This window comes from Protopterus annectens, chromosome 1.part0, assembly GCF_019279795.1.
Source record: "Protopterus annectens isolate FY-2018-M chromosome 1.part0, PAN1.0, whole genome shotgun sequence".
Lineage (NCBI taxonomy): Eukaryota > Metazoa > Chordata > Ceratodontiformes > Protopteridae > Protopterus > Protopterus annectens.
Window position 1 is genome coordinate 1521137979 of NC_056725.1, and position 27760 is coordinate 1521165738.

The following is a 27760-nucleotide window of genomic DNA, read 5'->3' on the forward strand; positions in this document are numbered from 1 at the left end:
TTTGTACTAACAGTATGCTTACATCATTTCCTTTTGAAGTTGTGATTGGGGGCGGTAACTGTTGGTGTACACTAATATTTAAAGAATTATCTGTATTAAATGGTGGTCTGATGAAGTCTGCTATTGAGTAGATGAAAAGGCTTTACCATTTTTAATGTTTAATAAATTTCTGTTTTAGGAAGTATCTGCTATCTTTTCACTTATTTGTTTTTTGAGATTCTGAGGCAGTGTAGCAACTACCTCATGTACACAGACAACCCTCTCCTCTTACCTCCCAACACTCTAACTTGTGAAAGATGCACTTATATAGCCAAACTGGAAGACATGCACTGCCCAGCCAAGACTGAAATAGCTGGTCAAGAGAAGAAGGTCAACACCTGCACCACACACATAGCCCTCCAGAACACCCACCATCACAGCTCTCACATAAAAACACAAAGTACACACTCACCTTGACAGAGGCTCTCAATAGAAATCTACCCAAACAGCAGAGATCTCCAAATCAGAAATGCACTGGACCACCACAACACAGCACAAATCACAAGACACATAGCTCACCTACACAGGGTGCCCCTCAACCTAAGCCCCTAAGGCAAAACAGCTTGCCCAATACACTAATCATAGGTGACTCACTAGTGAGCCACACTAGTGTTCCACTCACTAGTCTAGATAAGGAGAAAGTAACAGTCAGCTGTCTATCAGGTGCCAGGATCCGACACATAACGCACTCACTTAGGTCACTCCACAACAAGTATGACTCTGTCATTGTCCATGTGGGTGTGGATAAACTGAGATGTACCTCCCTGGACTACATGAAAAGAGACACGGAGGAGCTCTCTGATTATGTGGCCCAGGCAGGTATAACCCTAGCCCTGAGCAGCATCTTGCCTTCACCTGGAAAGATACCGCAGTACAAGCAGAAAAAATGATTGACTTCAACAATTGGCTAAGTTTCTGGTGTCATTATAAGGGAATCCAGTATCTGTCTGCTTGGGATGACATGACTGACAGATCACGATGCTTTGCCAGAGATGGCCTGCATCTGTCACTCATAGGTTTCCGGATACTGGCTAAGGCTCTTGCCACCCCTATAGTGCCTTTTTAGGCGGTGTTCCAAAGACCAAATTACCACCATGATAGCTATAAATAAATGCAATTTGAGGGTCATGCTGCTCAACACTTGAAGTCTAAATCTCAAGATGCACTTGCTCGAAGCACTCAACAAAATGGAGAACATCGACATTTGTGCTGTAATGGAGACCTGGTTTAAAGCAGCAGAAAGCATCCATGCACTACTAGGCTATAACTCATTCCACACCTTTCAGCCCCAGAAAATGGACCGAAGCTCCAAAGGCAGTCTCGTGTCCATATTCATAAAGGATATGTACACCTCCAGACTAATAGCCAAGCATAACACATCGGAGATACTTCAGGTACAACTAACAGTGGGTAAGACGGTGATTCAGGTCATAGCCTGCTATAGGTCCCCAACCATGTCCCAAGACTCTCATTTAATGTTCCTAAGCACTCTGGAAACTATTAGGGTCGAATCCAAAACTCTCACACTGGGTGACTTCAACTACCCCTCCATCAACTGGGAAAATTACTCATGCACCAGTACACTTGCCCAACGTTTCCTGGAATTCATTAATTCCAATGCACTGGACCAACTCATTCTTACCCCCACTAGAGGAAGCAACATCCTTGACCTGGTTATTACTAATATGGGCAACCATTGCTCAGCACCAATAGTCAATCCCTCCCTGGTCAGATCCAACCACAAACTAATTACCATGGAAATTCACATCTCACCCACACCACCAGCAACGGTAACCACCATGGAAAACTTATCCAAAGCTGAATTTGGGCTCCTAAATACAGAGGTGGCTAACTTCATGGCACCCATGCAAATAGAAAATAGGTGCATGACCGCTGAATCATGCACCAATGCACTGTACGAACACGTACATAAATGCATGGAACTAGCCATACCCAACAGAACCAAGACGATCTCCTCCAAAAAAAGGAAGCCAATCTGGTGGTCCCCTGCCATTAACAAACTCTATAAAAGAAGGAAGAAACTGTTGCAGAAAAAGGTGAAGTCCCAAGACTGGAAAAACTCCCTTATTAGTCTCAACAAAAAGTTGACATCCCTCATGAAAAAAAGCTATGAAGGCAGAATTGCAGCAGACACTAAAAACAGCCACAAAGCCTTCTATAGTTATATCAATGGTACCTCCTATACTGAGCCAACAGATATTGCCAGCATACTGGCCGACAGATTCAGTGCAAACTTTACCCTTCTCTCCGCCCCTAAAGGACCAATCTCAATAGCAGAAAAATGCCAGGCACTCAGCATTACTGCAGCACAGGTTAAAGCTGCATTGTCCAAGGCCAAGAATACAGCTTCCATGGGACCTGACATGATCTCTGGCTGTGTTCTACATGAACTAAAGTGAACTGGCATTACACCTGTGTGCCCTGTTCAATCACAGCCTCACCTCAGGCTTTGCCCCTACAGAATGACGCACTGCTACAATCATCCCTCTCCATAAAGGGGAGCGACAACAGACTCTGTGAATTATCACCCTGTTATCCTAATGAGTCTGATATGTAAGGCTATGGAATGCATCATCATGGACCTAATTAACAAGGATATAGGGAATCTCCAAACTCTGGATCCCACGCAAATTGGTTTTGTGAAGGGTAGATCATGCCTGCTCAACCTGGCTGACTTCTTTGAGTCAGTCACCAGAGCTGTGGATGAGGGAAAGGCAGTTCATGCAGCCTACCTCAATCTGACCAAGGCGTTTGATACCACTCCTCATTCAGGAATTATTGATAGACTCACCAAACTAGGCATCAACTCCTATATCACTAAGTGGGTTGCAAATTGGCTCACAGATAGAACCCACAGTGTGAAAGTAGCAGACTCCAAGTCAGACTGCTGACCAGTCACGAGTGAAGTCCCACAGGGATTGGTCCTAGGTCCCCTCCTGTTTGGCATCTACTTCTCAGAAGTCCAGGCCAACACATAAGGACTCTGGCTGACCAAGTTCATGGACGATTGGAAGCTGGGAGCCATGGTTGGGAGGGTGGCCTAATGGTTAAGGTGTTTGCCTTACAAACACAAGGTGCAGGGTTTGAATCTCACAAGGGATAATTGGCTAGGCTTAAAATGGCTCGCAAGGGCAGTTAGCCTAGTACTAACCTATGACTATGACTATTATTAACTCCCCAAGTGATGTAGGCATCCTACAGAAAGGCCTCACTGAGACCAACAACTGGTGTCAAAACCATGGCCTTAAGCTTAATTCAAAAAAATGCATCGTCATTCCCTTTGGGAAAAACTCAGTTCCCATTAATTACCACATGGATGGTAGCCCACTGAACACTGAAGGCATTATAAGAGATCTGGGGACACAGGTTGACAGCAACCTCTCCTTCGACCACCACACTGCCACAGTGGTCAGAAAGTCCTTCTATGTGGCACATCTCATTAACAAGGGTTTTGGATCCAGGAAGAAAGAGGTCATCATCTCTCTCTCTATTCTTCCCTCATTAGACCAGTCATTGAGTATAATGCCCCATTTGGCATGTACCTCACTAAACACCTGCAACAATTGGAAAGGCCACAAAAGCACCTCACGAAGAGGATCCTAGGCCTTAAACACATGCCCTACATGGACAGACTCCAAAAACTCCAGCTTTTCTCTGTCTCATATCATCTACTAAGAGGCGATATCTGCTTGACTTACAAAGCCATGTCTGACCCAGTCCTGTTAGAAATGTTACACCTAAAGAAAACCCAATCCCTCCACACATCATGCTCCAGTGACCTCAACCCCATTACCACAATCAACAGAACATGGTGGAGGGACAGGCTCATAACGCAGAAACTGCCCATGCTCTGGAATAGACTTCCCATACATGTCAAGCAAAGCACCTCACTGGCCCTTTTCAAGAGAAATCTTGATGAGTGGATGGGAAATAGAAAGTTCACCCCGGGGATCACTCCAGTGGCTCTTCTTGATAGAGGCACCAGGAACTAATGGCAGCATGATGCCAGGGCACTTCTATGGGCTAGGCTTGTAAAGGCTTCAGGGCTGTTGGCCTAGTACACACCTATGAACCTATTTGTCTGAAACTATCTGTTGTCAAAGAGAAAAAAATGGAGATTTCTGGAAGGGAAAAAAAAGGGGCTGAGGTGGTGGGAAAGGGGAACAAAGTCTCTTACATCTTATTTATTTATTTATTTTTATTTATTTATTTTACATTTGTTGACCGGGTTAGTCCAACTGAACAAAGTGGCTCATATTCAGCGGAGACCCGGGGAGAAAAGCTCCAACAGTGAAAATATTAGAAGTTTTTCGAAGATGAAAACAATCATTATTATTAAATGCAACATATTCTAGCAATGAAATGTTATAGTTAAACACCGGAGTAGAACAAACATAGCAAATAGAGAAACAAAAAGGAATACATATGTATATAATATACAGAGCTGCACAGTTGTAAAAAAAATATATTGTTGACAACTTGGCTAGGAGATTTGATAGAGGTGAAAAATTGAGGAAGGGATGAGAGGAAGAGTAATTCCAAATGGGGGTAGAAAGCGTAAGCTAAAGATTACAGTTTATAAAAAAAAGCCCATAAAAGGGGGTAGTGGGATTTTGTCAGAAGGGAGTTTGTGTTGGAGGTGGTGTTGAATAGGGGTAAAAGTAGTCTCTTAAATAATCATTCTAACTTATTGGACTGTCTTTGGCTTTGGGAGATTCCAGAACTCTTCTTAGAATCTCCTTGCAATTTTTTCTTCAATGTCTATGAACTTGTATTTACCTGAAAACTATTGGTATAATAGAGAGTCCAAAGGGTGAAGCACATAATGGATTGGAATATGAAGATATACATATTTTATGCTCAAGGTTACCAAGAAAGCATCAGGCAGGATCAATGGAAGAAGAGACATCAATGTTAGTATTCTGAATTTTGGAACTCTCAAAGAAGAATTGAGATGGGACAAATCCAGACTGGGTCTCCCATTTCTCTCTTTTCTTGGGACCAGGAAAATTCTTGAATAGAACCCTGTCCTCTTCTCATGAGGAGGAATTCATTTTTTTGTACCATGAAGAAATAATTCCTGCATACCTGGAAGAATTAAACAGAGTTGGTTTGATGGAACAAGAGGAATGCCTGATCTGTGTTATCTGTGTGGAAGAGGAAGCCATGACATCCTATAACTGCTTCGAATTATTGAAAGAACGCATTTATCTTTGATGACTGATTCCTAAACTGGAAAGGACAAGGAAGGTTTCTTTGATAGAGGTGCGATCTTGGAGTTGGTATATTTAAGTTCCGGGGGGGGTGTGGGGGCAGCGTTAAGGTAAGTTTTTTTTTTGATATATATATATGTATATATATATATATATATATATATATATATATATATATATATATATATGTATATATATATATATATATATATACATATATATATATATATATATATATATATATATATACACACACACATACCCTGTAATCAAAACAGGTCAGACTCCATTATACCCCCCTCCCCCACCATTACAATACAACACAACACATATCCACCTACACATTCAGCTGCTCTGACCTCCCACATAGTCACCCTCCTATCTGATTTAATCCCTGCTCTACCACATACCCACAAACTCACAACTATCACCTCCCCCTCCAACATCTCACTACACACTCTAACCACACGCTTAGTCCCACTCTAACAACCTCAACACACTAATAAAGCACACAGTGTTACATTCACTAAAACACACATCATTACATCCACTAAAACAAACACTATTTACTACCATATCTCTCCACATAGGCAACCTAGCTCTTCTTTATCATTTAACTAACTTCTACACCCCCATCTACTATGACCACCCCACCAACTCCATCACCAACTCTCCACTGTCCATAACCCACCACAACTCCCAAATTTTACCCGACCTCTACAACAGCACAGAAATAGGCTACCTCCCTCTTAAATACCATCAAACCAGACACAAAAATGAACCACTATTTAGAAACCACAAACACCTAAGCAAACTTATAACAACCTTATTTCATATATTATCAAAACTAAAACTCAGTGGTGACATCCATCCCAACCCTGGCCCCAAGACTACCAATAAACAAACTACCACTTACACCTCACTCAACTCCACCATACCCCTTCACCCCAAACAACACCCCATGCTGTTCCATAATATAAATTTAAGAAGTATACTAAACAAAATCCATGACCTCCATGCACTAATTGACTTACATTCCCCTGACATAACCATTTTGACTGAAACTTGGCTTAAGCCACATGTCAAAAACAATGAAATACTTCCCCCCAGGGTTCAACATATATAGATTCGATCATCAAAATAAACATGGAGGAGATGTAGCAATAATATTTAAACAAAACCTAACCCTAGAAGTTATCAACATCACACTTCCTATATCTAACAATGCAGAATTACTCATCAGCAAACTGAATATCAACAACAACAAAACACTAACCATAGTGGCTATCTATATTCCTCCAGGGGATAACACTAGCACAGTTGAAGACATACTTCACTGGCTATCCACAACCTTCCACCAAGAAACCATAATTATGGGTGACCTCAACACTGACTGGTCCACCTATAACTCCAATAACCAAGCCAGTTTCAAAAACCTATATGGTTTCTCCCAGCTCATACAAAACCCCACAAGAATAGACAAAACTTCCAACAGACAATCCATCCTGGATTGGAATCTCACAAATAAAAATAACACACCCCTTCTAGCAGGATACCTCCCCAGTACCATAAGTGATCACCTACCAACATACCTAATCAAAAACAGTCTTAGTCCACCTAGACAAGTAGTCTATAGGCTAATCCACAACAAGAAAAAATGTAATACCCACATTTTCAACCCCCTTTTCCAAAAAATTAACTGGTCCCACCTCAAAGCACTACCACTAGATGATGCTGTTCAACATTTTAACACCACCTTCCTCAACATCCTAAACAGCCTGGACCCCTGCAGAATAGCTAGAATAAAACATCATCACCACACACCCTGGCTTCGAAACAACACCAAAGACCTATTAAAAGAAAGGGACAAGGCTACCCAAGGGAACACTGGCTAACTAACAAAAGCAATGACAACCTTCTACTTTTCAAACAAGTTAGGAATAAAGCCAAATCCCAGATAAAAGCTGACAAAAAAGCCTACTACATCACTGCACAGCAAAGAAACAAAAACAACCCCCAAAAATTCTGAGCCACTATAAACAAACTCCTGTAACCTGGTAGTACGTCACCCCAATCCTACCACACCCCCATCAAATTATAACATTGCAACACAATTCAATTCCTTTTTCATAAACACAATTCACTCACTTATTGACTATGACCAAAACATCACTACTACAATCCCTGTAGCCAACAAATAGGGTGTAAACTCCTTCTCCTTTTAACCCCGTCCCAACCCATACCATAAAAAAACTACTCAGTAAGCTCAAGTCCACCAGCCTAGCTGCTGACAACCTCCCATCAGAATTCCTCAAAGTTGCCTCTGACGCCATAGCCTACCCCATTTCTATCCTCATCAACCACTCTATCTCTGAGAACTATGTGCCACTAATCTGGAAAGTCTCCTACATCACCCCACTGCATAAAGGTGGCAACTCTACCGAGCTTACTAATTACAGGCACATTGCCATTCTTTCACCTCTTCAAAATACTAGAACAATGTATTCACTCCCAGCTTCTAAACTACCTTCTCTACAATAACCTCCTATCAAACACACAACAGGATTTCCAGTCCCACCACAGCACCACAACAGCCCTCCTCAGTTTTATTAACACAATAAATGAACACAGAAATCTGAATAAATATGTCTCATCCATCTTTCTAGATCTCTACTTTCACACCAAAAACTGTTGTCAGAACTGGCCACATTACATCTCAGTTATTCTTCCCTAGCTTGGTTCCACAGCTATCTAACCAAATGTCAGCAGGTTTTTAGATGGGAACAGGAGCTATCATCTTTGCTCCCTGTTAACATAGGAGTTCCACAAGGCTCTGTATTAGGCCCCCTACTTTTTACCATCTTCTCAAATCAACTCCATAAATCCAGATCTTTTGCCTCTGTCATCCAATATGCAGATGACTCTACCCTGATATGCTCCGCCCCCTCTCTAACACAACTACAGGCTATAACACAACAATCCGTCCTAGAAGTAGAAACCTGGCTAACTAACACTAACCTCATACTGAACCCAAACAAGGCCAAACTCATGCTATTTCTCCCCACCAAAACACCCAATCCCTTAGCCTCTTTTCATATCCACTCCTCCAACAACACAATCATAAACACCAGCTCACATACCAAATTACTAGATGCCACAATTGATAGAAATTTAAAATTTGACCTACACCTCTCTCAAACCATTAAAAAAACACACATCAAATAGACTCTCTTTACCGAATTAATCCTTTCCTAACTAGCCATTCTAGACTAAGCATCGCCAGGACTCATCTCTTATCTACTGTTCTCTATGCTTCTCCCATCTTTACAAACCTTAACAAAACTGACCTTACCAAACTGGAATCAGCCTACAATAAAATAGCCAAGTTTGGCACTAGCTCCCCATATAGGTCCCACCAATGCCCTGCCCTACAACAAATAGATTGGCTAGAATTCCCACAACAGCTAACCTATACCCAACTTGTCTTTACTCACCAACTAATATACCAGCCAAACAGAACCCCAGCCCTACAACAATTACTCCAATCATATGCCAACACTCAGCAACTCCAATCCTCACACAAAACATTCCTCCAAGTATCCAAAAGCAACAACAAAGCCGGGGATACCCTCTACTTTCACCACATTTCTAAACTTTGGAACTCAATCCCTCAACACATCCTAAATGCTACCAACCTACACCATTTCAAAACTCTGCTCAAAGACCACCTCACTAAAAACTGTCTCTGCTCCTGCACCAAGCAAGGCTAATACCACATAAGCCCACATCAAATTTCATCCCCTAAATTTTATAGACTCCTATATCCCACTCCCAGTTGTTTGTTACCACCTGTCAGCTGCCTACAATAAGAATATAATTTGATAATTTATTTTCTTTTGTAAGGGTATACATATGTACACGTATTAAAGTATACTCAAATGATCAACTAAAGATGGACCCCTGCCCTCAAAAAAAAAAAAAAAAAATATATATATATATATATATATATATATATATATATATATATATATATATATATATATATATATATATATATATATAGATATAGATATGACTTTACTATATTGTAATAACTTTCTCCTTTTCACTAAAGTGCCTACTGTATATTGTACTTTCTTTATTGTCGCTAGGTATTTCTGTTAAATTCTATGTAAACCGACACTGTACCTGTCAATGTTGTATTTGTTTTATTGGAGCTTTTCTCCCTTGGCCTCCACTGAAAATGGGCTCACACCCAGACGGACTATCCAGGTCAAGAAATGTAAAATAAATATATATATATATATATATATATATATATATATATATATACACATACACATATATATATATATATATATATATATATATATATATATATATATATATATATATATATATATATATGCATACATATGGGAGTCTGTACCTTTATAACATTGTCAAGCTTCTTGGAGGCTGGAGGTTGGGTTCAGGGTTCATAGAAAGCCATGGCAAAGGTATCTTGCAAAGCCTCAAGGACTGGAGGATGGCAGATGGTTTTGAGTCCCCATGTGCATCACTTCATTATATTTTTGCATGTCTGACACCTGTTTGCCTTCCCATTGAAAATGCTGCAACATCTTTAATACTGTATCCCTGAAGGAAAGTTCCTCCAAAGGAGAGTCAAGTCTGAGGACATAGTGTCCTCTATCTCAGACTCATACCCGACAGGTTTTGGTTCACGACTTTTGTCAACAATGTGTTTAATGTGTGGTGAAATGCATAATTTCTGTATGACATAGTAAGGAACAGCAAACTAGCATGTCAGTCACAATCAATCACTTTGTTTTGCAGGATAACTGTCCATTGCTTTACAACCCACACCAGTACGACTATGACAAAGATGAAGTAGGAGACCAGTGTGACAACTGTCCTTTTGTGAACAATCCTGCGCAGATTGATACAGACAATAATGGGGAAGGAGATGCGTGTGCTGTTGATATTGATGGGGATGGTAAGTGTTAAACGTACATCAGCGAAATTATGGAATTTGCCCCTAAGTTTAGATACTGAGATGAGTTAGCATGACATAGTTTGCACTGAGCTATCTGAAGCATATGGCAATGTGATGTTTCCAAATAAAAGTGCCACTGTTTTCTGAACCAGACGGTAAAAGAATTGTGAGCTGCAATTCATCTTATAAAATCTGTGTCAGGTAGACTAAAAATATTTGATAGCATAAGCAATGTGTATTTTTCAGTAGTGTGAAAAATAGGAGAACTTGTGACCTTTTTCTATGCAGTGCAAGAAAGGGCAAGAAGTTGGCTAAAGTTTGTTACTGTCTTCTGTTGGGAAGCACAACAATTATTTACAGCAATCATACATAAACTGTGAAATATACAGCAGACAAAATAATATTATCTGTGAATAAACCTAGGTAACAGAACTAAAGAGCTGTAAAAGCACAATTAGAAAGGAGATGGCTAGTTAGGAGCAGGAAATGAAATTCAGTAAGAGGTAAATGTGAAAATCTGCTTAACTGCATCTATGACTTCTGTATGGAAATTGAGGAAGCCAAATAGTTGATAATCAGGGCACAAAGAGCAAAAAAAAGAAAAAAAAAGTAATATACACTGCTACCTTGAAGCCTGTGAAGTACAGACCTGAGTCTGTTCCCTGAATGTATGTTGATAACTATGACATCTAGACATTTTGCTACTGAGAGGTTTGAGCTCAGTAATTACTTTATTTAAGAAATAGCTAAGAAAATATTTAGCTGTACACAGATTTTCTTCTTTCTTGTTAATTTATTGGTTCAAATTATTATTTTTTGTTTTTCTCTGTGCAACCTTGTGTTTTTTCTGCTTATTTTATTTAGCTATAATGCTTAACTCATTCTTTCTGAATTAAATTATTTTTATTTATTCACTTTTTAAAACACTGCGGTTGATCATTGATCATTGATTTACTTATTTTTTAATGGATAAGTGGGTATGTATTGCTAAATTGTGACAAGCTACTTTAATCTGCCTCTGACTGTCTAGACTTTATAATTCTTTGGCTTAGTAACAAGTGTGATGCAGTAAGGTACTGTGAATAAGTCAGCACTGGAAGGCAATGAAATCCAGAGAGAGTGGTGAGACAGACTCTGTCTGGTGGGATGGTCAGAAAGAAGCTGATTCTTGAGTGTGGATGATGTGGATGGCATGGGCATCTAGCTATGGCAGCATTGCATATATCATGCATGCTTTGAGGCCATATTTTCAGTGAAATTAATTATTTAGTGATTCATATTTGTGTAATTTCTATACACTTTAATCTGTTTAGTTCCAGTAGTGTGACATGAATGTATTTCTATATACTTTAATCTGTTTAGTACCAATGGTGTCACTTGAATGACCATACCCCTGGAGGCCTCTAGATTTTAGATTTTGATAATTTACTACTGGGCAGTGAAGCAGATCATAGCACCATAGCCCTTAACCATGTCAGCTTTATAGGGACTATACAATAAAGCACTAAATTAATGGGGAGAAGAAATATTGCATTATTAATATATTTTTCATGGATACGCTTGAGTCTGTAATATTTTTTTCTTTTGCTGATGTTATTAAAATGTAATTAAATAGAATTTATGAAATGCTACAAAAAAAAGGACCATGGGCTGTGTTTGACACACCAAAACATAGAAGGTAATACACATTGGCTCAGTCCAATTTCCAAAGGGTTCAGTTTATACTCGTTACCTCTCAATGCATTACTAATAGCATCAAAATATATTTTTATTGACATTTCAATATAATTAATTGTTTTTGACATATCTTATATTAATGAGAATAGGTAAATGAAAAAAAGATAAAGAAAACCTACAGCCTCTTGTTAAATATTCCTGTTTCTGCTGTTTGATATTTTTTTATCACCATGTAACTCAGTTTTTTGCACTGGCATTTGTAAATAATGAATCAACTAAATAAGGTAATCAGTTGCAAATTTAAAGTAGATTTCTTTTACTCTTCCAGTCATCTAGGATTAATCCATCTGCAGCCATAGATGTAAGAACAAATACTTTGATTCAGTGCTTTTTCTTTCATCACTCCATCATAAAAATTTCTGTTTAAAACAAACCTGCACCACAGTCAGTCTATTTTCATTTGTCTGAGGTATAGGTTTACTTTTTTGAAATGTGACAGCTCATTTCATATTACCACTTTTTAAACAGTAACATTGCCACCACATTTTGGTCAGAAAGTCCTATAGGAAAAGCAATGCCAGCATTCATACATTGACAATTTTAGAAAACATTCCTGTTACAGCAGAATAGTGGTGTGCTCATAGGATCATAGGATAACAGGAGGTTACTAGGCAAATGGCCCTGAGGCCCTTATAAACATAGATAAAGAGCTTATCCCCAAAAAAGAAACCTCAGTCAGCACCTGTCGCCTCATGAATTTATGGCACGAAGAAAACTGCTTTCCACAGTAACCATGTGAAAGGTTGGGGCAGCCTTTAATGTGGAGAATGAAGAGTTGAAAATCCAGAGTTACATCTAAGTCCGAGATTACTATTCCCTTATCTCCATTGTATGGCACTCTCTGGGTTGTATATATGTTTGGGGATATGGAAATGCAGGGGTGCTCGCTCCCTTGTAATAAAGACATTTAAAGCACAACAATGATGCTCGATATCTGCTCTTCTCCAGCATGTTCCATCTTCTTATATGCATGTTGGGACTTGTCAGTTTGAGTCCTGATATTTCAATAGGCAAACATTTTCACATTACAATGTGAGACCTGATACAAAATCCTTCTTTTGCACAGAGCGATTTTGCCAAATTCATGTTCTTCTTATTCAGTATATGTTTTAGGAAAGAATCTAAAAAAGTATGGTCTGAACTTTAGACAAAAAATGTTTGCCTGTTCTTCCAATAAGGTATATATGCCTCTGCTTTTAAATGTTAGAATGAACAGAAAGAAAAAATAAATACATGACAGCTTTATATTATGTACTTGCCTGCATGCGATCTGTTATAATCTAAAACGTTAATCTGCGTATCTGAAATTATTATTGCTTTTGCTGTTGTTCATAAATGGTCACATAACAATAGAAACATTTATTACATAACTGATTATTTTCAACAACTAGGATTTAAAACATAGAGATATCTATGTTCTGCCCAAAGTGATATTTAATTCACATTATCTAAATTTATTTCAGTAACATATAACTGTTAGCAGCCTTTCTTCCTTCCTACAGGAGGTACCTGATTTGGTTCTTTTTTAGACACTTGATTGTCAACCAGTTCAGATCACCACTAGTCTAAGACCATGAGTGCTGCTGTTAGACACCATACAACTTTAAGTTACCCAAGCCCACTGCTAACCAAACCCACCTCAACCCTGTCATAACCAACAGTCAAGCAGATTGGTCTTAGCTTGTTAACAGCTTTGATTATAAAAGAAACTGCTACAACCACCTAATGAAAACCCTGTAAATCATCCTATGAAAACTCATGACCTAGTCAGAGCCTATCAACAACTTCTCTGTCTGTCTTATATTTCTGTCTTCTTCTTTCTGACATCCTTATTAAGATAATTCTTCCCTTTCACAGTTTTACCGGCTATAAAAATGATCTTCCTCTTTAACAGTTATGCCTTCATAATTAATAATGTATTAATAATAGGGTTTGGCATAGTGGTTAAAGATTTTACCTCCCAAATACAAGGTATAAGGTTGGATTCTGATCTCTGATTATTGGCTAGACTGTAACAGTCTGCAAATTGATAACCTAGTTATTCATGTATGACTCTATGCATAATAAATACATTAGCTAATCATCAACAAATTTATCTTAATACATGAAATAACATTTTTATTTTCACTACATAATATGTAGTGTTCAAAAAACAATAACATTATACAGTCTGTAAGCTGCCTCCCTTCCCTGAAGCAGCAGCCTGTATCATAGATTTTTTTCAGACGCATACCAATCAATAAACTGGCCAGAATACTTCTATTTCAAAAGTATGTACCCTGCTCTTTGAGAATAAACATATGTTAAATAGTCTTTCACCAAAAATGTCTAAAGTTCTATTACACATGCATTACCCAAAGTCAGTAACTTAACTATAATTAATTCTTGTTTCCACCCATAAATTACAAACAAGTGCTTATCATCCTTTCAGCAGGCACAGAACCACCTCAGCTGAATCTCAGAAGCCAATATTAAAGATTACCAGAGCAATTTTTGACATGTTAGTCTCATCAAAATATTATAACTCTGGCACATTATCTATCATCTAATCATGCTTGCTAATAATGTTGCAGTGCTCCAAAATTTCTTTGAAGGCATTCCTATTAACTAAATGGCTAGCATGAGGAATGTCCACAAAAGCTTTGGATTGCTTACTTCCAAACCCTTCTTTGCAAACTCTGTGACCACATTAAAATACAAGTAAGTCAATGCATTCAAACACCGTCAAAAATCATTCAACATCTAAATCTGTAGACTACTCCACTTATAGTACCAAAAGTCAATACTTTACATATCCTACTATATTTAGTACTGTATGTCAGAAATGGCAAAAATTCAAAAAATACTCCGTGCTGACATATACCTCTAATTCAACACCACCCAAACTGGACATCTTCACATTTTGTACACAGACGCTGCCATCTTATAAAATATAAGGGTAACAGTTTTAAACTCTGAGACTCAATGTGCAAGTCCCAAACATCGAGACTGTGTGTGTAAAAATAGGGACTATGTCTGAGAAAGCAGTGTCTTGGAGTATTGCCTTTTTTCAAAGGTATGGCAATTTTATAGTTGTGGGGGTGTGGGGGTGCAGATCCTCACACTGGGGGCTTTCCCAAGAAAATAACTTTAAAAGGGAAAGTACTGTTGTGTAAGTAAACTTACCATAACACTAGATGTTCAATAGATCACTGTTATAGTAGCCTAAACTGTTTGGGTCCTACCTCTTGTGACTATCCAGATTTCAAAGCTTAAAGGCACCTCCCACACAGTCTGTCAGGAGCTCAAGAGGAGCTCCACACAAAGACATTTAGAGAGCGAGTGTCCTCAGAACATTTTTTTTCCCTAAAAAGGTAGTTAAAAGCCTTGAAAGAACAATGCTAGGAAAGAAGCCCAACAGTAAACAATATACGAAAGGATGTATAATCCACACTCAGGCAACACAAAAGGAAAAAAAATAAAATAAGGGGGGAGGGCTGAATGGAGGGGTGGCTATTGCAACAGTGATCTATTATAACATCTGTTCTTACGGTAAGTTTACTTAGACAACTGTACTGTGTCCAACATACAGATTACTGTTGCTGTAGCCTAAGCTATTTGGGTAGATTACCAGAGTTTAGAAACTAAGAAGGGATGTGTCAAATAAAGTAACACTTCAGGAGCCCCTGGAGAATGGTCCTAGCAAAGAGTGTTCTAGACCTGGAAAAATAATTCAATTTGTAATACTTTGTAAAGGTATATACAGAGGGCCAAACTGCTACTCTGGAATACTTCTTGAGTCCACCCTTCCCCTGCCTGGAATTTCTTATTATGGTAAATATAACATGAGATTGATACCTGGAAATAGTCTGCTGTAACACTAGCTGCCCTTTCTTCTTACCTTCATAGGAAACAAGTAGCTAGTCAGCTTTCCTGAAGGTTCAAGTGTTGCCAAGGTAGTGTCTGAGCAGCCTGTAACCATCCAGAGTGTGATAACTCCTTTCTCCCTTCTTCTTTGGTTCCAAAAAGAAAACAGGGAGCTTAATTGTCTGTGTTAAAGTAAACCCTGATAAGACTTTTAGCATAAAAAAAAGATAACTCACAAAGAAACCCTGTCCTTGAGAAAAATGACATAGGGTTGACTCACCAAGTACTTGTAACTTGGGTCTACTTCATATGACTGAAATTTCATTTGACTGAATTTCATTTGATCGAGACCATAATACCGAATTTTCAAAATACTGAAAACGCATTTGACTGAATCTCATTATACTGAATTGTAAGCCATAGACATGATGTATGTTTCCCTTCTCCTGTGACTTGCTTGTGATAAAAAGAATTACTGTAACTTATAATTGATTGTCAGAATACCGATAGTCATGTAGAAAGTAGTGTTGCAACGTTTCCAAATGTGGGTATGTCTGTTTACATTTTTATGGGAAGTATCTCAAGTAATATGGCGGATGTTTTGTGCGTTCCCAGCAGTAGTGGGAGTCTGTAGACTACTATAATGTAAGTTAAAGGTATATGCCCTTTTCCTGATTGTAGTGTGACCCTGGAGTTACTATATATAGTTGGGGGGTGAGGGGAGCACAGCCCCCCACCTAGTATGGTTTTATATTATATAGTTTCTGTTAAGAGGATACATAAGTAGTTTTTAAGTTCTGAAAAGAGTTAGTTATTGTTGTTGTGAGTGTGCATGTCTATGGTTTAAGTGTTAGTATTTTGAAATTTAGCATTGCAATGTTTCAGTATTATGAGTTTCAGTCAAGTGAGTGTTCAGTATTTTGAAAATTAGGTATTTTGGTCTTGGTCAAATGAAAGTCAGTCAAATGAAATTTCAGTCATGTGAAGTAGACCCTTGTAACTCATATACTTTCCTACTTGAAGTAAGAGCAATGAGTAGAAGAGGTCTTCAATTTTAAGAACCTCAATTCAGCATGATGGACTGGTTCCAATGAAAAAAGAATAATCATTTCAAACACAAAGTTAAGATCCTAAGGAGGAGGAGCAACCTAGGTGGATGGATCCTAACAAAAAATATTATTCAACAGCAAATGAAACAAAAATTCAGGAAGAAAACCTTCAGCGTATCACACATTTATTCTTCACTTTCGTCAAATATAACCAGACTTCTTCAGAATACCATCATAACAAACAGTTGTTTTATAAAACATATAAACCAATGAAAAACATCTAAAAATGTCAGATGTTTAATCATGTTTAATGTTTAATCATCAGTTAAAAGCCTTAATTAATATAGATTCTTTTTAACACACATAGACATACAAACACCAATATATAAAAGGAATTTTTTGTACCCTTTACAATCTGTGGTATGTTCACTTAAGAACAAATGAATGTATAACTGTGGGGGTGTAGTATGTGTCGATATATATTAGAAGGACCCTACATTAGCCTAAAGCATGTAAATTATATGATTTCAGTACCAGGATTATCTAGTTGCAATTCTAGAGGACTAGTATACATATATTTATCTTTGCTTAGGGTGTAACACCTACTATGTAGGTATGACTAGTAGGTGTTTGAAGGACAGAATAAGAAAACACATTTATGTTATCAAAAAGGGAGATAAAAATAATGCCCTCCGTAAAGATACCAAAGATTGTAAATGGTAAAAAAAATTCCTTTTTTCTGTTTTGATCTAATAAACATCAAATGTTTTCTTAGAAACAAAATGATGAAAATTATATGAGTGTAATAAAAATATAAGTGCAATAGTTAAGTGACCTATCAATTATATATATTGGTGTTTTTATGCCTATGTGACTTTAAAAATCTATATTAATTACAGTTTTTAATTGGTGATATCAAGCCAGTTATGATACTCACTTTGTATATAATAGGTATGTACATATTGCATTTTGTCATTCACTCTGTACATTATGTCATGTATCTACTGTATTTACCCCGAGCTGAAACTGAAATAGGTCCAGTGGGATCAGTGCTTTACCTTCAGTTAACAAATTCAAAATAAAAGTTCAAATAAAATAAATAAACCCTTCTAAAAACTGTTTAACTTGAATATGGTTAGAAAGTATGAGTGGGGTTCAGAGGGCAGAAGAAAAGATACGGATGACACTTGCTCATTGATAAATGAATAAGAAAGGCCAGGGACTGTAACTCACATGAATAATCAAGAGCCAGAGGCAAACAGGCTTGAAGAGAGTCTTGGTTCTTAGGTGCCAACCATAAAAGCTTTAGCATTTGCATATACGTCATTTCCTAGCAGGAACTTTTTTTTCATACCTGCCTAATGTCCTCCGAAAAGTAGGTGTCTAAATGGTGTCTAAAAGGTGTTAAAATTCTATTATCCATGCAGTTAGATGAAGAGTTTTTAGGATGGAGTGTATCAAACAACCCCTATTTTTGTGAACAAATCCATTCCATGAGAGTCTGTTATCCAGGCCAAAAGGGAATCGCCACCACAGTTTTTGGAGAGTCCTTCTGGATCTTTAGAAAAACCCTAGGTATCATTGGAAAAGGTGTAAAAGTATTCATGAACATTCCCATCCATGGATATGAGAAAGCACCTGTCTTGCGGACCTGTTTGCAAGGACTCCTGGAGCAGAATTTCATTAACAGTCTGCTCTGTGAGAAGGCAAATGGTTATTCCTGAGGTGTTCCGACAGTTGGATCAATTCATGGAAGGCTCCAGGATGAAGTTTCCATGGGTGAAGGAGGGAAGTCCTATCCTGTTCCTGCTGAGCTTGTCAGCAATCAAATTTTGTCTAACAAAATGTATAAAGCCTGAAGAGTCAACATGAGCTGAGCTGCTATCTCCCAGGTTATCGTAATACGTTTGGAAAGAGAAGAGGATCTGGTACTCTTTTGTCTGTTTGTGTATTACTTCACTGCGGGGTTGTCTGTGTAAACTTTCAAAGGTCCTGGGGACCAGAGATGGTTTAAAGTTTTCAAAGCACTGATCACTGCCAAAATCTCTCTCTGACATTTATGTACTTCTATCAGTCTAAAGGGCTCTACATAACTTGCACTTTTATCCTTTTGGAAACCACTTCCCATGCTAGGTCTGATGCATCTATAGTGACTAAATGAAAGGAGAGTGGGAGACCTGGATATCAAGACATCTGGTCTACCTACCATAGAGTCACACACTCTACAGATCCCCAAACTGGGATCTGAAATGAGAAAGGGTATAGATGTTGAGTCCAAATTGATCAGAGGTACAACTGAATTTTCCTCATGTGGAATCTAGTCAGGGGGAGCATGAGAATCATTGATGCCATGTAACCCCAAATCCTGAGAAATGTCCTTGCAAATACAAGGCTGTGATTGTAGAACATCGGGGAGAACTGTTAAAACATCTGTACTTTGTCTGGAGGAAGAAAAGCTCTTCTCAGGGCAGAAACTAACAGGTGCTCTAGGAATGCAATTCTGTAATCAAGGAAGAGAATAGATTTCTGAAAGCCCACAGTTAAAATAAACAGACAGTATATACATGATTTACATAGTGATTAACAATTTACATAGCAATTACTTTACAATATTTTTACATGAAGAACATAAGTACATCAGTAGACAATACCAGATGTTAACAAATGTTACAAGAAGAAGAAGTTCGTAGAAGTTAAATAAATAAGGGCTTATGATTGAGCATCTGAGCTTGCTAAAAGGTAGTTAGTGGAGTGAAAGAAAGGTTGGGGTGGTGGGATGATGGGATGAGTTTGGAGGGGATAGCCAGTTGCAAGGTTTTAGTTTTTTTGCGCTTTTAGTAAAGTTTTGAAGATGGCATGGTGGTATGGTAGGGTATAGTGGTGGAGGTAATTGTGGGTGGGAGTAGGTTTAATAAGACCAAGAGAGAACCTAGAGAGAGTTATTGGCTTTAGTGAGAGTTTACCGCTTTACTGCTTATCTTTGGATTTTGTGGTCTGGTGGTTTAGTGGTTGGAGGATGGGAGGATGGGACATTTGGTGGATGGTTTACTAGTTTTTGGAGAGTGAGTGAGAGTTGATACCACTGAAGGAGGTGAGGGAGTTCGTCAGTCCAGTTCAGCAAGTGAGAGACAGAGTGTGGTTCAACCCAGAGCTTGCCTGTGGCTTTGTATTGTTGTTGTGTTGTTGTAGCAGTGGCGATTTTGTTTAGATTAGGTTGCCTTAGGTTGGTATATATTGAGAGTATGGGGTAGGGTGGAATAAGGGTTAAATTTGCTATTGAAATCTTTTTTGAATTTAATTGGAAATTGCTTTATTTTTGCTCTTTGCCCAGTTTTATTTTTTATAAGCTTTATTAGTTTTTTTGTGGAATTTTTTATTTTGTTGGATATTGTCAAGTTCAAATTTTTGTGTTCAGTTGGGTATATAGTGTGGTGTTGTGTTTTGTGTTGTGATGTTAAAGTGAGAGTTGTTGTTTAGTTGTTGGAGGGTTTGGAGTGTGTGAGTTGTGAGGGTTGGGTTTTGTTTAGTTTGTTTTTTTTTTGGGCATCGTATTAAACAGAGAAGGATAACTATGTTTCAACAGAGGAAAAAGGAGCTTCCGCAGGGTTTGGGATTGCATTGAGTATATGATGTATGGCATGAGTGCCGTATTGTATGAGTGTAGAGCTGGGATTGTGCCAGAACAGGTGGCAGAGTGGGGGTCAAAGAATAGATCCTTAAGGAGAGTAGGGGTTGGGGGAACCCCCAGGGAACCCTATGGAGACTGATGTAGTTAAGGAGACAGGCTCGATCTGTTGAACAGAGAAACCAGTTGGTGACCAGACAGTTAACTGTGAACATTGTTTGTGGATAGGTTATTGATGTGAGGAGGATGAGTGTTTGTTTGATGTAGATAAATGCTTTGTGTGGGAGATGGTCAGTAGCAGAGGCAGAATAGTGAAAGTATGAAGGAGTAATTTATTAGTAAAGGAGAGTAGGATAGTGTTAGGGTAGAAGAGTGTGGCAGTGGTGGAAAGGAGGTTGAGGTGGGAGAGGTTGTTGAGAGGAGGTAGGAGTATGTTAGAGTGGTAATCCTGAGAGTAGTATTTTGGAGAGTGAAGAGGTAATTCATGGAGAGTAATTAAGGAGTGCTATGTGGCGGTAATTGGTTGAATTCTGTATTATGTGGACTTTGTGGGAGCAATCTTTTTCTTTCGTGGAGGTCGGTTAGGCAAGACTCTGGATGGTAGGCTTGAAACAGAAGCTGCATTTGTAGGCAGAACATCAGCTGCGATTTGTAGGTATTCTCTTGGCTGGCTGTGGTAGATTTGGTTTTTTGGTTTTTAAGTTTAGTTAGAGATGAAAAGAGGGAGAAAACTTTAACAGGAGAGAAAAGAAGGGAAGGTAGGGGAGGAGGGAGTTTGGTGGTGTTGGGTGGTTTATGCAATGGTTTTTGTGTTGCTTGGTAAAGTAATATTTTTTTCTGGTGTGTGTGTTGAGGGAGGTTAAGGAATTTTGAGAGGTGAGGGAGTGTGGGGTTTAGGTGCTGACTTTATGGAGGGGGGGATGTGGTTTGTATGGACCACTGGAAATGTTTGGGGAGGCTGTGTTATATTAGGGATTACCCCATTTAGTATGGGGATTTGTCCTGTATTATTATTCTAGGAGTTCTATTTTTGGGTTCCAGGAATTTCTGTCTTACTAGAGGTTTTGGTTTTTTAGGGGTTGACAGGCTTTATGGGGAGATTGGTTTCTTGCAAGGTTGTTTTAGGTGAATTATGGTAGGGGAGTGGTTTGGTGAAGGATGTATCTTGAAGGTAGTATTAAAATTCAAACTGCAGGATCTGTAGAAGGTAAAATTCAGCTGATAATCTAGATTGAGGTGTGATGAGATGAATGTGAGTGGGTTAAGGTATTAGTGAGATGTGAGTGAGTGGGGCTGGGTATAGGTTTTTTTTATTAGGTGTTGATGGTAGGGATAGTTGAGTTGTATTTTTTGAGGAGTTTTCAAGGAGCTGAACTGTTTCTACTGACTAAGGTTCTTTGGGAGTAGGACTGGGGCTCTTACTCACAGTGGCTGTCTGGTGACTGTTTGTGGTGAGTGGAGTTTTGACTTCTGGTTTGAGACTATTTATTGCAGGGGAAGCCATGAAGGTGGGATTGTTGCCATTGGTTTGTGACAGAACTTAGATGATGTGTCAGACCAGTTGAGGAGGTAAGATGGTGATGGAGCTTGGGGGGATGGTGGGAGAGAGTAGTTTGAGGTGGGAGTCTAGAGGGAGTTTTGTTTTGTGTTTGTTTGTAACCAATTGAGGATGGGTTATTTTTTGTTTTGGATTTTGATTTGTGGAGCTGATATATTATTATTTGTTTGTCTATTTGAGCTGTTGATTTTAATTTTAGCTGGATGTTCTAGATTTAGTATAAATATTATAGTGGTTGTTTAATTCCCTTGTTTTTAGGGATGACTCTAAATGGGAGTATTTAGTATGGGTTAGGATCTGGGGGTAATGTGGATGGTTAATGGAACACTAGGTGGGAAGCTATTCATATAATTACTTGTCTTTTATGGCATGGGTTATGGAGCAAGTTGGAGGGACTTTTAGCTGTAATCTAGTGGCAGGGAGTTGTTGGGGCTTGATGTATAATGAATATAGATTAAGTTGTAGTTTCTAGTTTGGGTGGATTCCTTACTTAGGGGAGATTTTAGAGAGCATGGGATTGGGTGTGATTATCTTGATTTGAAAATGCACAATAAGTAGAAGATTCTGAAAAGCTGCTAAAGACTCTTGATAACTGGAAAAAGAATCTGCAAAGATAAGACAACCACCCAAAAATGGAAAGATATAAATGCCCTAAAGTCTGCAATAAACAATGATTGGGGCCAGATACTTTGTGAATACCATCTGTGCAGTGGAGAGTCTAAAGGGTAAGACAGAGAACTGATGATGTAAGCCAGATACAGCAAACTTTAAAATGTCCAAACAGCTTGCCAGTTGGAATGTGATGATAGGCATCTTTTAAATCTAACTTTATCATGAAAGCCAGAGCCGGGAGCAGAGGCAGAAGGGACTGAAGGGATAACAGTTTACATTTACGAATTTTGACAAGAAGATTTAAAAAGGATAGGTCCAGCCCAGGGCTCCAGGATCCTTCCTTCTTTGGCATCAGAAAAAAAGAATTCTTGAATAAAAGTCTTTGCCCAGAGAACTGGTTCTATTACTTCCTGAACAAGCATCTGATTCTTAATAAGAGGAAACATGGAGATTTGGCTCACAGGTCAAGCAGTAAACCCTTGGAGCAGGAAGAGGGATTTCCATTAACAAGTGTACACCTACTGCATTGCATTTAAAACTCATTTGTCTGTAACATCTTGATACCACAATTGAAGATGAAGTGTCAGAGATATGGAGAGGTTGTTGGGGTGTGGTAGCCTGAACAGATAAATATACATGCTGAATGGGAGGACTCCCTTTGATTTTTAGAGGCTTTTAAACTCCTGTTTAATGTCTCCCTTTATCACTTGTTTTGCTTATTGAAAATAAGTTAGTTAGAAAGGAAACAGCAACACAGCATAAGAAAAGAAAAGAACTAAAAAATACTTATTACAAGAAAGAGAAAGCGACTTCTCTCATGATGACAAGTTAGTGATGTTAAAAACAATAGATGATACTTCTGTAGTTCATTCATAGAAAGTGTTTACTTGTTAGTCTATATCCTTTATTATATCCAATTTACTTAACAAAAATTAAAAATTTAGGAATTCCAGTTGTTGGAGGTGTAAAGAACATTGTAATGCTAATAGGAAACTTATCACTATATTGGGAAAACATAACATTTCTTCATGCTATATGGACAGACACATTGTTACTTTCTATAAATGTTATTCTTTTTAATTCTCCCTCTCAAAGTTTCTTGAGAAAGTATCAATGACACCTTCTATGGACTATTTTAGCAGTAACCAGAAAGACCATTACTAGAAAAAGGAAATCTTCAATCTCTCCAAATTTTGAAGATTTAAATTAAAAAGCAAGTATCTACTTTAATGGATATGAGAAAGCACCTGTCTTACAGGCCTGTTTGCGAGGACTCCTGGAGCAGAATTTCTTTAACAGTCTGCTCTGTGAGAAGGCAAATGGATATTCGTGAGGTGTTGACTGTCTCCAACAAATCTGCCTAAATTCGGAAACTGATAGAAACTATGTGTTAATTTAATGACTAATTTGAAATAGTTATTTTCAATTAATTTCAGTACCTGCATGCATATGGGATAATCAATGATAGGTATGCATTCATGTATATATATTGTAAATGGTTCGTTATTTATTAATTGTCAAACATTTGCATTGTTGATATTTGTTATTGAGCTAACTTAGCATTATATTCAATAAAAGTCTTGCAGAAAAAAGGAGGGTTGAAATAATTGAGTCACTCCTTGATTACACTTCCTGAGGACCTCAGCAGAAGAAAAACCCAAAAGAACTTCTTTGTCAAAGAGAGAATTTAAATTTTTAGTTATGAATCGTTTAGTAAGGTTTTGGAGAATAAAGCTAAGCCAAACTTTTCTTTACAGACCCAGAAGCAGCAGCTCTGCAGGCAGAATTAGCTGCATCATGAGCAGACTTTAAAACATGCTTAGTAACATTAGGTACAGTTGTTAGTGAGGCATTCACTGATTTTTTTTTTCTTTTTTACCTCAGAAAAAATAAGGTTAACAATAAACGTTGGTATGTTCTCAGAAGATAAAAGTAAATACTTTAACATATGAGCTTGACAGGTTAAAATCCTGAAATTTAAAAGTAGAAGCAGTTTTAGATAGAGAAATTACTGGTGGATCTGCTATTAGGCTGAAAATCAAATACCTATAAGTTTGAGGATCAATGTATAATTTGTCAGCCTTCCACAGAGCAGGTGGTTGACTATTAGGCAAACTAGAATCTGTGAGAACAGCATTATCTAATGCAGGTAAAACAGAAGAAATAGCTGCAGATGCAGGCATATCTAAGTAGGACAAAGTATAATACATTTTCTGTGACATAGGAATTTCATTTTGTTCTTACTGAAAAAAACACTTTTGTTTTTCATAGATTGTGTCTTTCGACTTTTCCCGGTTAGGGGTCGCCACAGTGGAACTCCGGTCCGCTAATGATTGGCAGTAGATTTTTATGTACTGGCTTGCCAGGCCTAACGCACAACCTTCAATGAAGGAACACCCATTCACGCATGTCACTACACAAAAGACACTCTGACTGAGAATCGAACGGGCAACATCTAACTGTGAGGCAACAATGCTACCACAGCACCACCACCACAGTCTAAAAAAAGATAAATCTTTGATAGGAAATCAAAAAACATAATGAGCTTCTCAGCAAATCCCAGTAAATCTTATCTGTCCATAGAGATTGACACTAGAGTCTGGAAAGTTTTCTCACAATGATCATCTTTTCTAGCAAGCTCCCTGGAAAATGGCTGAGCCATAGTAGGTATACGTATCCCAAATTCAGGTACTCCATCCTGGCTGAGGGAAGAACCTTTGCTTGACCCTTTCCCTTAGACCAACAAGAGTGGTCTTCCCTTGCTTGCCATGGGCATCCTTACAGAGGATGTGGCTATCCCCTGGTCTTTGGTGGCTCTAGGTATAACACCAAGGGGACCAGGGAAAAAAGATGAGTGGTCTGAGGAAGAACAAGATGGCACAACAGAGTCACTCATCAGTGGCTGTTGCAAAATATGAGCTGTCCTGATACCTAAACACTCCCTAAAAGCTTTCTTCTTGCAAACAGGGGAAGGTACGACCATAGAGACAAATGGTTGTTCCATAGGTAAGCTAGGAATGACACCACAGAATCTGAAAGAGTCTGTAAAAGGTAAGGTAGAGAACAAGTGGTACCAAAGTAAGTAAACCACTAACAGTCTTCCTTAAGCATGGTATCTTACCCCAAATGCACAATACCTGAAGAAAAATTCTGCTAAAAAATACATTTTTTTTACACAAAAACTCCCTTAGAGATGCCAGTCCTAAAAGCAATTAGTTTCCTAGAAAACACAATAATTCTGCCACAAAAAAAACCAAGATTTTCTCAGGAAAAATAGATTTAGTGGAAGATTTTTTCCAATGGGGGAGTTATCTGCCCATTCTTGCACGATTGCTAACTGACTGACAGTTCCACAAGGCCTGCCAAAGGAGTGCTTTTCAGTGACAAAAAAGCTCAATGGATATTCACACTCCAAGTGCTTTTATATGGAGCTCCTCTCAAGCTAAGGACAAGCATTGAAAGTTGTACAGTAACAAGGGGCTACTGCAACAGTGATGTATATGTCGATCATCAGCAGTTCTTGATATTCACTGTTTTCCTTTAGTTTCACTTTTTAATGGGTCTCGCAATTATAATAGAAAGCTCAAAATAATGTCCAGCATTCCAGACTATTGCATATACTGCAAAATACACCATACCCTTCCTGCTGTCATCAAAATTGCATATATATAGACATATGCCACACAATTACGCCTCTCCTTTTATACCCCTTTGCCTTTCCTTTTACTTGCTCTGCCCCTTATCCCTTATTCTACTTCTTTTTATGTATATACATATATTTTGTCACATTTACTACTCTTTGTATACAAAATTTTTGTTCTGCAATATTAATTTCTTGCTAACAAGAAAACTACAAACTGGACTTGAAGAAAATTAAGTCATCTAAGAAAATGTTGGTGATCCTTCAACAACTGCTAAGCCTAAAGCCCAGGCAGGAAAATGATAACCTAATTCTACATGAATATGCTGTCTTCCCATATCAAAAGCCACAAGCCATGTGCCTACGTTCCACCCAGAGACTTAATAAGCTGAAAAACCTCCAGTATATCAAAGACATTAAAAACAAGAACGATTATATTTCTTCTTCATCTCTCTGTATATGCTTAATCATCCCCAAATGTTCAGGTGACAACACTTCCAAGTGTGATGTATACAATCACCCAACTCAACAACTCTTCTGTTCAGCTGTTTATGCAATTTGAGGTCTCCCTGCTTCCATGGGCTATAAAACAGCATCAGTACTGAAGGACTGGCCTGACCATATATATTAACATGAAGAAAAATGTACAGAACAGCAAACCAACAGGCCAAGTAAAATCCAAACTCTAATAAAATCTCTTCATAAGTGCTTTCGGGACAAGCCCGTCTTCAGATGAACATACAAAATGGGTAAAAACGAACAATATTGAAAACAAATTTAAATTTACAATTAACCAATCATACATCAGTACTTTACCCTCCATTTTTTAAGGGCTGGTTTTAAAGGAACATTTCCATTTATACTTGGGGGTCGATCAACTCCCAGTTCTAAAATCCATCCTATTTCATCGTATTCAGTTTTATTTACTACATCTCCACCCCTTAACATTCATAATAACCTTTTGAGTAACCATAAAAGAAAAACTATGTGCCAGATTACCCTCAATATGTTGGTATAAAGCATTATGTAGATCCTTCAACCATATAGAAGGCATATGTTTCAAAATTCTGTCTTTTAATTTGCAATTAGTCTTACCAACATAGAAACTTGTGCAATTTCTGCACAAAGCCAAATAAACAATATTTGTGGTGTGACAGTCAGCATACAAATCAAAAACATAACTTTTCTTAGTAACAGGGTATTCAAACTTATTCTGACTATTAATCAGTGGACAGGCCTTACAGCGCCTACATGGAAAAGTACCCTGTCTGGTGACAGATAACCTCATCTCATGGAGAGGTATACGCTCATGACATAACATGTCCTTTAAATTCTGATTATGCCTAAATGTAAAGAATGTTTCAAAATTCTGTCTGAGTAACTGCTTTACTCAGAGAAACAAAATTCATGCAGTTACCCTGAAT

The 27760-nt window shown here is 38.2% G+C and overlaps 1 protein-coding gene across 2 annotated transcripts in view; it reads left to right on the forward strand.

Moving 5' to 3' along the window:
- THBS2 (thrombospondin 2) overlaps window positions 1-27760 on the forward strand; it is a 534332-nt gene that overhangs the window by 353784 nt on the left and 152788 nt on the right. For both annotated transcript variants that reach the window (XM_044067817.1, XM_044067825.1), the window contains exon 15: window positions 10110-10269. In XM_044067817.1, the coding sequence (XP_043923752.1) occupies window positions 10110-10269 (160 nt within the window). The remainder of the gene's footprint in view (window positions 1-10109; window positions 10270-27760) is intronic.